This window comes from Mucor velutinosus, assembly GCF_035048745.1.
Source record: "Mucor velutinosus strain NIH1002 chromosome Unknown tig00001564, whole genome shotgun sequence".
NCBI classification, from domain to species: Eukaryota; Fungi; Mucoromycota; class Mucoromycetes; order Mucorales; family Mucoraceae; genus Mucor; species Mucor velutinosus.
In genome coordinates, this window is record NW_027041906.1 from 1,541,749 (window position 1) to 1,554,205 (window position 12,457).

At 37.6% G+C, this 12,457-nt stretch overlaps 5 protein-coding genes and 1 non-coding gene across 6 annotated transcripts; 3 read left to right on the forward strand and 3 right to left on the reverse strand.

Annotated features, from left to right (window-relative positions):
• Positions 1–839: 839 nt before the first annotated feature.
• ATC70_010786 lies at positions 840–921 on the reverse strand. The gene has a single exon. It is a non-coding gene; the product is annotated as a tRNA-Ser (tRNA).
• Positions 922–4,642: 3,721 nt separating this feature from the next.
• On the forward strand, positions 4,643–6,105 carry vip1_2 (Protein vip1; the record flags this gene model as incomplete). Its single annotated transcript, XM_064829993.1, has 9 exons — positions 4,643–4,664; positions 4,728–4,785; positions 4,853–5,024; positions 5,088–5,234; positions 5,294–5,403; positions 5,458–5,627; positions 5,688–5,823; positions 5,876–6,015; positions 6,080–6,105. 9 exons carry the CDS (start codon positions 4,643–4,645, stop codon positions 6,103–6,105), a joined length of 981 nt encoding a protein of 326 aa, XP_064682495.1.
• A 1,649-nt stretch (positions 6,106–7,754) lies between these two features.
• Positions 7,755–9,225, forward strand: ATP3_1 (atp3 gamma subunit of the F1 sector of mitochondrial F1F0 ATP synthase; the record flags this gene model as incomplete). The annotated part of the gene is made up of 3 exons (XM_064829994.1): positions 7,755–8,502; positions 8,630–8,827; positions 8,885–9,225. 3 exons carry the CDS (start codon positions 7,755–7,757, stop codon positions 9,223–9,225), a joined length of 1,287 nt encoding a protein of 428 aa, XP_064682496.1.
• Positions 9,226–10,333: 1,108 nt separating this feature from the next.
• Positions 10,334–10,953, forward strand: ATC70_010789 (uncharacterized protein; the record flags this gene model as incomplete). The annotated part of the gene is made up of 5 exons (XM_064829995.1): positions 10,334–10,450; positions 10,510–10,537; positions 10,622–10,672; positions 10,726–10,796; positions 10,855–10,953. 5 exons carry the CDS (start codon positions 10,334–10,336, stop codon positions 10,951–10,953), a joined length of 366 nt encoding a protein of 121 aa, XP_064682497.1.
• A 73-nt stretch (positions 10,954–11,026) lies between these two features.
• RMD1_2 (sporulation protein rmd1) lies at positions 11,027–11,692 on the reverse strand (the record flags this gene model as incomplete). The annotated part of the gene is made up of 2 exons (XM_064829996.1): positions 11,027–11,407; positions 11,465–11,692. 2 exons carry the CDS (start codon positions 11,690–11,692, stop codon positions 11,027–11,029), a joined length of 609 nt encoding a protein of 202 aa, XP_064682498.1.
• Positions 11,693–11,770: 78 nt separating this feature from the next.
• ATC70_010791 (uncharacterized protein) lies at positions 11,771–12,367 on the reverse strand (the record flags this gene model as incomplete). Its single annotated transcript, XM_064829997.1, has 3 exons — positions 11,771–11,979; positions 12,039–12,161; positions 12,223–12,367. The coding sequence occupies 3 exons, from the start codon at positions 12,365–12,367 to the stop codon at positions 11,771–11,773; spliced, it is 477 nt and encodes a 158-aa protein (XP_064682499.1).
• Between the last annotated feature and the right edge of the window lie 90 nt (positions 12,368–12,457).

Here is a 12,457-nt window from a genome sequence, read left to right on the forward strand (position 1 = left end):
GGAGAAAATACAACAATTTTAGCATTATCCATACACCAGTACTACTGCACCGACGTCTGAAGAACATAACGTCATTGCTTTTGCCAGGCACCAGAGAAAGGATTCTGAGAGATTCTACTATTTGCAAAGAACGAAATATGGCTGATTTTGTCGTCAATTACTGAACGTTTCTATGCTTTATTGTAACTCTGGTGATGGTCAAAGTCATTAAGTTTGAGACCACACTATCCAAATCTGTTGGTGCGGAAAAAAACTATCGAAGAGGTGGTCCATGGCGTTGTGATGCGCTTTGTAGAGGATGGATTGATATCATAATGCCATCGGTCAAGGTTGCATTCACTTTGAGTCAAATGAGAGTGCATGTGCAAGCTGTTGAACTTTTAAGCGCGCGAAAAGTTTAAATAATGCGTGCTGGCTAATCTGATCTAACTAATGCCGCTGTGCCCAACGATGAAGTTTAGCAAATGTCTCTTGGGAAGCGCTTTATTATCTTTGTCAGAAATAGCACTAAGCTCATCATTGGCAATAAAAGCTATAAGGAATTGATGAATAGATAGTCAGTTGACAAGCGTTTATAAAGAATAATTTAGGTAGATATGCGTTAAAGAAGTAGATTCCAGCTGTTCCAAGGTTGATAACTTAGATTTGAAAGATAATTTGGCGTTGAGTTCCATTGTACTGAGCTAAAATTTACTTGGCATTGTTCTTGTTGAGAGGAAAAAAAAAGGAGATAGTTGCAAAGTCAAACTGTAGCAATTAAGGATCAAGAATAAAAATGAATGAAATGACAAAATAATCTACTATGTACACTACATTTTGTAGAATTGGCAAAAAAGAAGCGTCGCCTGCAGGATTCGAACCTGCGCGCTCAAAGAGCAATAGCTTAGCAGGCTATCTCGTTAACCACTCCGACAAAGCGACGACTTGTTTGTTGTTACAATGGTAAAAGGATTTTGTGGCATTGCTAATTTTAAAAAGCGGTATCTGAACTCTGAGCCTATCAGAATGCTGTTCCTGAACTGGTGTTGAAACCGGTTACTCATATTTTATTCTTTGACATATATTTTGATCTATACAACACATTGGAAATAAATTGAACTTTCTTACGTTTAAATCTTTTGGGTATATAACTTTATATATACATTTAATCGCTGAGATACTGTCTACATCAAGGTTATTGCAACACATCAGCAACTTAAACAGCTTTAATTACTTGGTTTTGTCTTGGGATCAACTATTACTGCAAGGTCTTCCACACATTTCGCTACACATTTCACAAAACCAGCACCGCAGAGCATCATTGTCTCAAAGTATTTTATAATTTAACCAGTATACCATATGAAATATTACGTTACCTTATATTACCCTAGGAGTAATTTACGAATATTCTTTTTGCAGGTAGATGATAAGCCTTTGAAGAACTCTGTAGAATGAGAAACAGATGCTTTTGAAAATTTTAAAGTTGAACTAAGTTTTAAATGATACATAGATGCTGTTGAATACATTTTCAATCAAACTGAAGCAGTAAATGGTAAAATAACTTCCTCATATATATTACCCAACATGATAATATGTACATTTTGCCCTTTGGGCAATATTAGGGGTAATATGTACACTTTACCCCTAGTTGTACCCTACTATTACCCTACAAAAAGTTGCAGTGGCCGCCGCCGCCGCCGCCGCCGCTGTCCAATGTGCAAATATTTATATTGTTTTGGATTACCTTACTGTAATTATAGTATCTATATTATTGCTTAAATCGTAGAAAGTAGAGTAGAAACTGAACGCTAAATTCCGTAGTTGGCCATATGGCTTACGCTATAATACGTATTACACAAATTATGTATTGTTGTGGAATACATCCACTCTGATCTGCATATTTATAGTTCATCCTATTACCAGTTTTGGATACAAATTACGTTGTGTGCACTGGATTAGATGTACGATACACGACTATATAGTATAAAAAGGATATAAACCTCAGATACGCTAGTACTATAAGATTCATATTACATAAGATGTAGGTTATAGACGGGGTCATGGACATAGATGGTGCTATAGACTTATACGGTACTATATTTCGACATTGACTACAGATGATTGTCATATTTGGTTGAGCACCAAAATCGACGCAGTATTAGCTTGTTGTTTCAGATGTGCACTTTATGATCCACATTGTAAGGCACATATTTATAAGCAGTGATATTAGCTACTGCTACATTATGTATTACTATCATGAAGCCAGAATATGTTGTAGAATAATAATATTGGAGCAACTTCTTAGTGGGAACATTACACTGGAAATGCATATTTCATGAGATAATTAACAATGGAGATGCTATTTTTAAGCGGGGGAATATGCATGCTTTAAATTGCAAATCTTATCATTATCGAACAAAGCAAGCTACAGCTATCTAACCTTAACAGCAAAATTTTCCATCATGTCAAGTATCTATTGATAACTTGAAACTAGCAAGTTAATATGGCCCTTTTCGTACGCTCCGATTTTTAAAATGCTCAGTCAAATGCATACATGTGTCGCTTACACATGCCAAGGCTAAACGGAGATTCAATTTCTACTGTTCTGAATAATGACCCATGGGATTCCAAAATCTATCGACCTTAGAATTACTTGATTTTTGATAGTAAACACCCCTTCAAACTTATATAAAACTTGTAGAAAATTGCAAGGAAAATACAATGGTATTTATTTCAAGTCTCTGGTGTACATTGTTCACATGATATTTAATGAGATACATTTTGCCATTTTTTCACTGTTTTCTAAAGATTAATCAGTATCTGTCATCAAAACATTTTGTTAAGCATTACTAGACATTGTAGATCAAAACATTTCCCATCGAATGAGCTATTGCTTGAAGCTCTAGCATGCTTCTATCGTGAGATATTGAAAATATTGTCCTGACCAAAAAATCGTCACCAGATTTTTTGCTTGCTATCACACGTAGATTTTGAAGAAAAATCCATGATTTTGCATGATACTCTTTTTTGACCATATCTCGACAAATACTCACTGGATTCGCACAAAACAAAGACCATTCGATAGCTCTACGTTATATCCATTATAATATAATGGCTTTAAGTACCAGGTTTGCGTTCCCTTCATAAATTTGCTCAAAATCTTATATTTTATGAGCTACAAGCAGGAGATATTCAACTTTTTACTTATTTATCCATAATAACCATACCATCGTATAGAGAATTGAAAAAGAAACAGAAGCTATTAAGTTTGAAGCTCTCGTTCACTTGGTAAAATCAACCAGCACGGCCCTATGAAATTTGTCCATTTTCACTCTTTTTCTTCATTACTCATCGACATCCTTCTCAGCAAGTCCAAATACAATACTCCTTAATCAACAAAAGTACCCTCTACAACTTTTACTAGACATACAACAAATATTCATATAGTAATCCATTGACTTTTATTCGTAGCATCTCTCCATAATTTGCAAACTTCAAAAATCTCTGCTTTCTCAACACCAACGCACCCTATCTGAAATCCAATTGTTCCATCGTTTAAAGGGCAAAAAACTGGTATAGAAACATGCTACTTTCAATGCGAATTTCAAAATCGAATTTCAAAGAGAATTCAAAAGAGATGAAAAAGAGAAAAGTGGAAGAAATATTGCAACCGATGGTTCCAAGGTATAGCCCCTGCGACAACTCATTCCTTTACAAGTCATTTTGGACCGTTTTGTAGACAGAATTATGCGACAGCATAAACTTAAACTCTGATATTGAGTTTGATAACCTGTCTTTTGCTGAAACTGTTCTACTGAAAAATGTATAAAGTATCTGCTACGCAAAGCATCTTCCACTAATAGGAACAAAAGTGAGATGTCAAAAAGCGAACATCTATTGGAGAGGGAATCAGTTTGTGCCAATAGCCAACCAGTAGATGTCTAAGTAGCATTTCTTTGTTTGACATATGCCGCCGATATGACCATGAGCTGACCCTACAACAAGAATTTGCTTTACATTACCGCAATGATCATCATTCTACTGTACAGAAATTGCATGCCATGTTCAAGTACTCAAAGCAACTAAATCTGTTCAAGCAGTACACGCTTTAATTTGGAAGCATCGAATAGCGGCATAAGAAGATATGTCCTTCATCGCGCTAGCTTCTACAGCATACAAATAAAAATAATGATAGTTAGGATTAGCATCCTGATGTACTCAGATTTTGCAGAAGACAGCCCAAGATCTACAGTGCGTGATCTCAATGCAGCATCTGATATAGGACCCATAGTGCTACTTGAAGTTCATCCACACTCTTTTCAGTTAGAACTTAAGAGTGTTTCGCATTGAGACTTAATTGGATGATTTACTATGCAAGTACAACGCATGCCTTCGCATTCATAAATCCTCTTCGATGATGCAAATAAGGGAATCGTAACGGTATTACCTTTATCATCTTGTTGAAAAGGACCGTTATTGCTGGAGAATACTGTTTACCAGGAAGTGCCTTCTTCGTTGAAACCAAGTTAAGCATCATGTGTAGATGTCAAACTCATGCCAATCTGACAACTAGCTTATGCTAATGTGACTTGGTGGTTCTCAAATAAAAGAAACTCTTCATCCCTAAGCAACTTTAAAACCTTCTTTATTCAGCACACGAACAATGTCAACAGAAATATCTAAAGGTAAGATATTGAGGAACAAGTAAAAGCAGCTTATCGTTGCTCACACATATTTTGGATGGGTAGATGAAGCAGCCGTATACGACCGCCAAATCAGACTCTGGGGCCTTGACGCGCAACAGAGGTATAGACTTACCTACAGACAAAAACACGCTTTGCTAATCTCGATTTGCGCGTCAAAAATACAACAGAATTGGTAAAGCTAGTATCCTCATTGCTGGCATGCGTGCATTGAGCGACGAGGTGTGCAAAAATATTGCGTTGGCTGGTGTAGCAAGCATTACATTGCTTGATCATGAAACAGTTACCGAATTTGATTTGGGAGCTCAATTTTTCTTGACAGAAGCTAGTGTTGGCCAAAATGTAGATACCATCAGACACTCAATTGACGAGAGCTTCAGTACTAATCTATTGGTGTCAACGTAGAGAGCAGAGGCAGCCGCAGCTAGTATCAGGAATTTGAATCCTAGAGTCCAAGTCATCGTAGATCAGCAAGACGTTCGTGAGAAACCAGCAGAGTATTTCGAATCATATTCAGTTGTATGCTTGATCCACTCCGAATACGATATAATCGTGAGTACATGGACATGCGTTTCTTCTTGACTCAATGCTTACTGCAATTGCACCTACAGTCCAGAGTGGATAAAATCAGAAGAAATATCAAAAAGCCATTCTATGCCGCAGATGCTTTTGGATGGTTTGGATATATATTTTGTGATTTGACTGAACACGCTTACATACAGTAAGTAGATTCGATATCAGTCTGTAACCTTGCTAATGTTTTGATGTATACTAGAGAAAAGAAATCAAATCCTCACCCTAATTCGAAAGCACAACCAACTGTTGAAAAAATCCCACATGTCGAAACCTATTCTAGCCTGAATGACTCTTTACAGAAAAATTGGTCAGACATGAGAATCAAAGCACTCAAGAGAAGAGTTTCACCATTAACATTTCTAATGCACAGTAAGTACTTGTTTTGTAAGATTGGGTGGTTGGATTATTGACAATATGAGGATATAATAGTGTTGTTCAAGTTTCAAAGAGATCATCATCGATCACCAACCAATGAGGATGTCGAGTATTTGATCAAGAGTAAAGCGACACATTTGGCAGATATGGGAATCGAAGATACAAGCGTTTTGGATGACAGATTACTCAAGTAATGTGAAGTGGGATTTGGATGAGGTTATATGATGCTAACGTACACGCAGCGATCTTGCTTCTTTATTCGACACTGAAATCTCACCTGTGGCCGCTATTGTTGGAGGTATTTTGGCGCAAGATATTTTGAGAACACTTTCTGCGAATGAATTGCCCATCCAAAATTGGTTTTACTATAACGGCCTAGATGGTAAGTGCTTTTTATAACTGGCAGGAATCACCACACTCATTCGTTTCCTTTACCACGCAAACAGGATCTGGATTAGTTCACAAAATCTAGGTGGATGTGAAAATGTAAATATATGTGTCAAGCTTCTTCAGCTTCTCTTTTTAATAAATTTCCAGTTTTTGTATTACTGGTAGACTTCCTTCATGCCTCTTTCTGTGCCTGTTAGATTGTATCATTTTAACGCCGGAATGACATATCATGTAAAATACACACACACACACACACACACACACACACACACACACACATCACATATTTGCACCATCATATCATTGAAAGAAATAATTTGGACATCACTAAAGTCGACGCAACGCAGACACCGTCTAAACCGGGAACAACATCGTGCTATAAGACTTGCTTCTCTTTAACTGACAAAAAAGATAGAACTAGTACCAAGATCTACTCGAATCTAGACAGAATCCCATGTGGGATACAATTGACGTACTTGTGTTCAAGTTCGATGGCACACAAACCGAAAATAAATTGAAATTGATTTCATCGGCTTCTTCTCGAAATTCAGAGTTATATACGCTAAATGATTGTGTTTTAACCAAATTTATAGCATTCTTGTCCTACATCCTCGGCTGATCTGCCAGTTACCATGGCAGCAAAACAATTTTTGATAATCCGAAATCGCACAGCAAGGTATTAGTCTGAAAAGGGAGGTAAGTTCAATTCTTCAATAATACATTGTCATTGGAAAACTCTTCAAACATAGTGCATTCTATCTAATGTTATCATGGCCTTACATACAATATTGCAGAAAAAATCTGTCATACAAGCTGCGCCTAAAAATAGTGCTTTCTGTTTGATTGACATTACTAAAGAACATGCCCAACAGAAAATGCCCATCCTATTTAAGCAATTCATTATTTAGCAGAAACAAGTCGAACCACAATGACGAGTACAGTGTAATTTCGCATCGAAGGTATGCTTTGTTTAGAAAGAGTGAAAGCATGTTCTATCAAGCATTATTTCATCTTACTTTGACATCTCTCGGAGCAGAATCCAGTCAACAAATTCACTGAGACGATTATCGTTATTTGCTTGATTCGACATAACAGAAACAACAGCAACAGCAACAAGTGCGTAATTGTTAAAAGGGGGGGGGGAGGAAACATACATAGAGACACTCAACAAATTAGGGAGGGGCTATTGCATGTCAGGTTTAAAAATAAAATAAATCTCGACTTTCTCTCTTTCCTTTTTATCATCCAAATCAAGCCAAGTTTAGATTTTACAAAAAGGTTTTGAAGCATTCGACCGAAACCTTGTTTTTTTTCATTTCAGTATGGTGTTGTCCTTGAGAAAAGCATGCCTATACACAGCAATTAATCAAATTCAAATTTCAATAAACTGAGTAAAATAGGAGCATCTTAAATGGGAGAGAGCACAACAAAGCAGAATCACAGGATCTGCACTCAGTTTTTCTATTTCCATTTCATAGTTTGTAATGTAATGATGTGGATTCACATTTTAAAACCCAAAATATCGAATTCGGGTTCTCGCCTTGATTCTACATGTAAACTCTACAGCTTTTTAATGAATATATAAGTGAAATGTTTTCGATTCATTTCTTTCTTCTTTCTTTCTTTCTCTGTCTCTTCTTGTGCTCACTTGACTATCAACTAATTCAACTTTAATCAGTATACAGCGTCAAAAATACCTTAAACATACTCGAGAAAAAAAATTGCAATATAATGAAAACAACACTTGTATGCCTTGCAGCAATTGCACAAATCGTACTGTCATCTGTCTCAGCAGAGCCAGTTCAAAAGATTCCTCTTTACTATCAAAAGAGAAGATCTGGTTCAGATTTCATTTCTGCTGATGCTACCGATCTCAAAAACGGCATGCTGGGTGGTGTAGTACAAATCGGTAATCCACCTCAAAATCTTACCATGGCATTTGATACTTCAACTGGATTTTCCTGGGTTCGTGGCACGCAATGTGGCACTGAAAACTGCCAAGGTCGCAATGATTTTGATTCAAGAAACTCTACCACCATCATTTCAACAGGCCAATCCTTTGTTATGGACTATGGTGAGGGCATTGTTCATACCACCATTTACATGGATACGTTCCGCTTTGCTGGCTTAACTGTCAAACACATGCCTTTTGGTGGTGCTTATGAAATGGAAGGCTTCGATAAAGGTTTCGATGGCTATCTTGGCCTTGGTCGTAATGTTAATTTGAACACTTCCTCGACAGTCTATGCAAAACGTGATGTTTCTGCCTCTGGCTTTGTCCCCAATGCTTTCCAACAAGGTTCAGGTTTATCAAGTGCTCAATTTGGCATGTACACTACTACAACGGGCAGTGGCTTCTCTGAGTCTGGCAGCACTGCTGTCTCCAGTGTCGCTATGCCTAACGAAGTAACTGGCGGTGGCTTCGGCGTTGTCAAGCGATCATCGTCAAGCGATGAGCCTGCTGGTTATCTTGTTCTTGGTAGGTATACTTTTTACCCCTTACGATTTCCTGAGTACTTTCTTTGTAGACTCTCCCTTAAAAACATATTTTTAGATGCTTTTCATTGATTACTGTTATTAATCGTTCGATTTTTCTGTATAAACAGGTGGTGTTGACAAAGACGCCATAAAGGGTGATTTGTATCACATTGATGTAGACGATGAAGATGATAATGACTCTGGAAACTGGGCTGTTTCTGTCAATTCCGCCAAGTTCGAAGATGATCTTTGTTTCAACGTCAGTAAAAAAGCCAAAGCTGTGCTTAGTTCGTCCACTGATGTTATCGGTTTACCTAACGCTCAAGGTAAATAGGAATTGTATTGTGAAATCAAATTGAAAGACTCATAGCTCTGTATCATAGCCAAGGAATTCCAGGAACGTTGGTATGCTGAATACGACAAACCTGACAATACCTTCAAGATTCCTTGTTGTTTGATGGAATACCTTACTCCATTCAAGATCGAGCTTGGTTCAATCAAGGCTACTATTCCTCCTCACTACTGGAGCCATCCTCGCAAGGTCGCCACTTGCTGTGAAATGTGCCGCACCCACATTGGCAAAAGTGAATCAGACACAGATTATGTCATTGGGTCTGCCTTCACAAATGCTTTCTATACACAATTCGATACAGAAAAGAACAGAGTCAGTCTAGCAATGAAGAAGAATCATGTCAAAGATGGTCTCAAGCTCTTTCAAGTTTAATTGACTCGTTTATTCCATGTAAAAAAAAACAGGCCACTTATACAGCCAATTCTCTATACAATATTCTGCTTTTTTTTTTTTTTTTTAATACAAATCAGATTTCACTCCTTTTTTGAATGATGTATGTTGCTATTTGTAATCTCGGGAAGGGTCCTTTATTTGCACATGTTTCCAGAGTGTACCAACTAGTCCTTTCCAGACGAAATGTCTCTAAGAAATCTACATGTATTAAAAATAGATGTGTTATTAACCCAAAAGACCAAATTACATCCTTAATCAAACTTGTTTCAAGTTCCTTTTTGATGCGGATAGCCAGCTATTTCAAATTGTAATTGTCCACTGTTTAAATATCAATGTAAAATAGTAAATGCAGCCATTCATGTTATGTTATTTGCAGAGCAATAATGTATTAAACAAAAATCAAGTAGTAGCTATTAACATTTATGACAGTTCCTGTTGTCAGTATTAACATACGGAATCAATTTATAATGTTTCTCATCTGATTGATTAGCTTGGTAGTAAAATCTATAGTATACAGAGGCTGCGCTGGTATCTGAACTTTGGCAGTAGAAGAACCGGCTTAGTGTCCTGCTCAAGAAGCTCAAATGTGCAATGCTCATGTTGAAGACTCTGATATGTCAACGGATAGCCCTTTACGTGATCACCAAAACGTTCATGGTTACTTTGCTTGGTAATAAAATTACTCACAGCAGCAGGACATAGTAGTACTAGCATCGATAGAGTCAGTTGGAGACGCTATCAAATGTATGCCATCTCTGCGCTGACTAGACAGATGAGTACTTGGCAGCATCAATCTTTCACGGATTAAATCACTTGGCATTTTGCTACATATTCATCCAATATCTCAACAATATCCAGCAGTAATAGATGGCCTTTGCTGCTACTATGGTTGCTCACCACCATGCAGTGTCTAATCATTCAGATTTGACAGGAAATCTGATATGAACATAGCATATTTGACGTCACTTGCGATGCTGCGGATGTTCAAAGGTATACAGAGTGTTGTACGCGTTGGCTTCAATCCTTTTCCCTCTTTCTTATTTCATCTTTTATCCTAAAAAAAAATCAAGATAAAGACAAACACACCATGTCAACACCTATGGATATAGACCCTCCTACTTCTTCAGCAGCTTCAGAAATTACACTTGTAGATGATGTTAAAGGAAAAGGAAAGGAAGAAAAACCTCGTTTCGAAGTAAAGAAGGTTTGTTTACAAGTCGCTCCTTTGTTTTTCTGATAGCAATGCTGATATCCATTATTTAGTGGAATGCTGTTGCTCTTTGGGCTTGGGGTAAGATTGGTTGACTAGCTTGCCATTCAATTGATAAAATGGCACAGGATAAAATGGGATTTTTACAAACTTGTAAATGTGTAGATATTGTTGTAGATAACTGTGCTATTTGCAGAAATCACATCATGGATTTGTGTAAGTAATGTCGACCCACGCCGCAATATCAGACTTATTAATGTGTGGATCAGGTATCGAATGTCAAGCAAATCAAGCATCAGCAACTTCAGAAGAATGCACAGTCGCTTGGGGTATTTGTAACGTAAGTCAAGGATGGACATGTGGAGAGGACGATAATGGATAACACTGGTTATTGTTAGCATGCCTTTCACTTCCATTGCATTTCTCGTTGGTTAAAGAGTCGTCAAGTCTGTCCTCTTGATAATCGTGAGTGGGAATGGCAAAAATATGGCCGATAAATTATATACCCTGTATAGCTCTTTTTAAATATAAAGCAAAGGCGAGAAATAAATAGTGAATCTTTTTCTAGTTTTATTTGAACATTCTAAGATAAGCCAAGAATAAGGCACCAGCACCAGTCATCGTACCTATCATGTATTGCATGATTTGAAATTTGATGGCTTCCATTTGAGTTCGTAAACCGGATATTTCGCTTTCAATGCGAGTGTCAGTTTCCTTGATTTTGATCTCCTGTGCACTGGCTTCGTCTCGCACTCTTCCCTTCTCCAGATTCAGATCCAAGCGTACATTGGCTTGTGTTCTTGTCACCTCTTCTCTTAGTCTCTGCTTCAGTTTTTCTAGTTCGCTCTCCAGCCTATCGTTTTCTGCCTTCATCATGGTGAAGTCGTTTCTTTCAATCAATTGCACCTCAGACTTGAGTTTGGCAAAATCAACCTTGTATGCATAAATGGCCTATATGCCATGTCAATGAGTATAGTGTAGAGCTACATGATGGTAAATAGAACCAACCTTCTCTCTTTCTGCTTTGGACACCATCATCTTGTTCAAATCCATCATGCTTTCTGATATCACCCTTTGTAGCGAGCTCATGATGGCTTCGCTTTGTTGTCTAGAAAACCCCTCTTTCTCCAGTCTTTCTACGAATTTGAATGTATCAAAGTAGTTTTGTCTTGCAAATGCACTGCTATGGAACTTGCTGGAAAGGCATTTGACTTTATTTGTTAAACGGAGAGACATGGTGGTGGTATACAAAGGTAAATCAGCAAGGAGAGAGAAAAGAAAAAGGGCACTAGTCATACACGTGAGTTTAATCTCTCACCAGGCGCCAGTGTTGCTCCAATCATAGCCATGTTTTGGTGGTGGTGGCCTCAACGATAATGGTAAATCTTTTATCTTCCAACCAGAAGGCAATTTATATCTTTGAGTAGATGGAGCAGGTTTTTGTAGAGTAGTATTGTTTGCTGCTGTTTCCTGCTGCTGTAATTCGAACCATTGCAAAAGCTCGGGTGGGTAAATGGCTTGACCTGTGAAAATGGCACACTCATCAACACCCATCATGGCAACACTACAACAAGCGGCTTACCCGAAGCAGGATCGTAGGTGATATGACTGTATTTGCACAGTAACCCATACTCACAATGTCCGTAGCTGATATAATGTCTGCAGGGTGGTTTACTTGCTTGTTCCTGTATAAACACATCTGGATCTAACGTTCAACTGTTTAAAATACCACATCTGCCAGCATTTGATGACTAAACAAGCCATACCTTTATACCAATCATAATGTAACTTTCGATTGTTGAGGTGTATGGCACCTTCATTGTGGTTTCTTCTGTTGGTTGCATTGTCTGGAAATGTGCACTGACAGAAGTCGCAGAAATCTAGCCATAAAGTGGTTAGTTTTGCCATCATTTGCCCGTGAATTCTACTTTTGTACAATTTCTAGGCATTTTTCTATATATGCAGTGGATTCCTTGAAAGGGGAAAAAAAAAAAAAAAAAA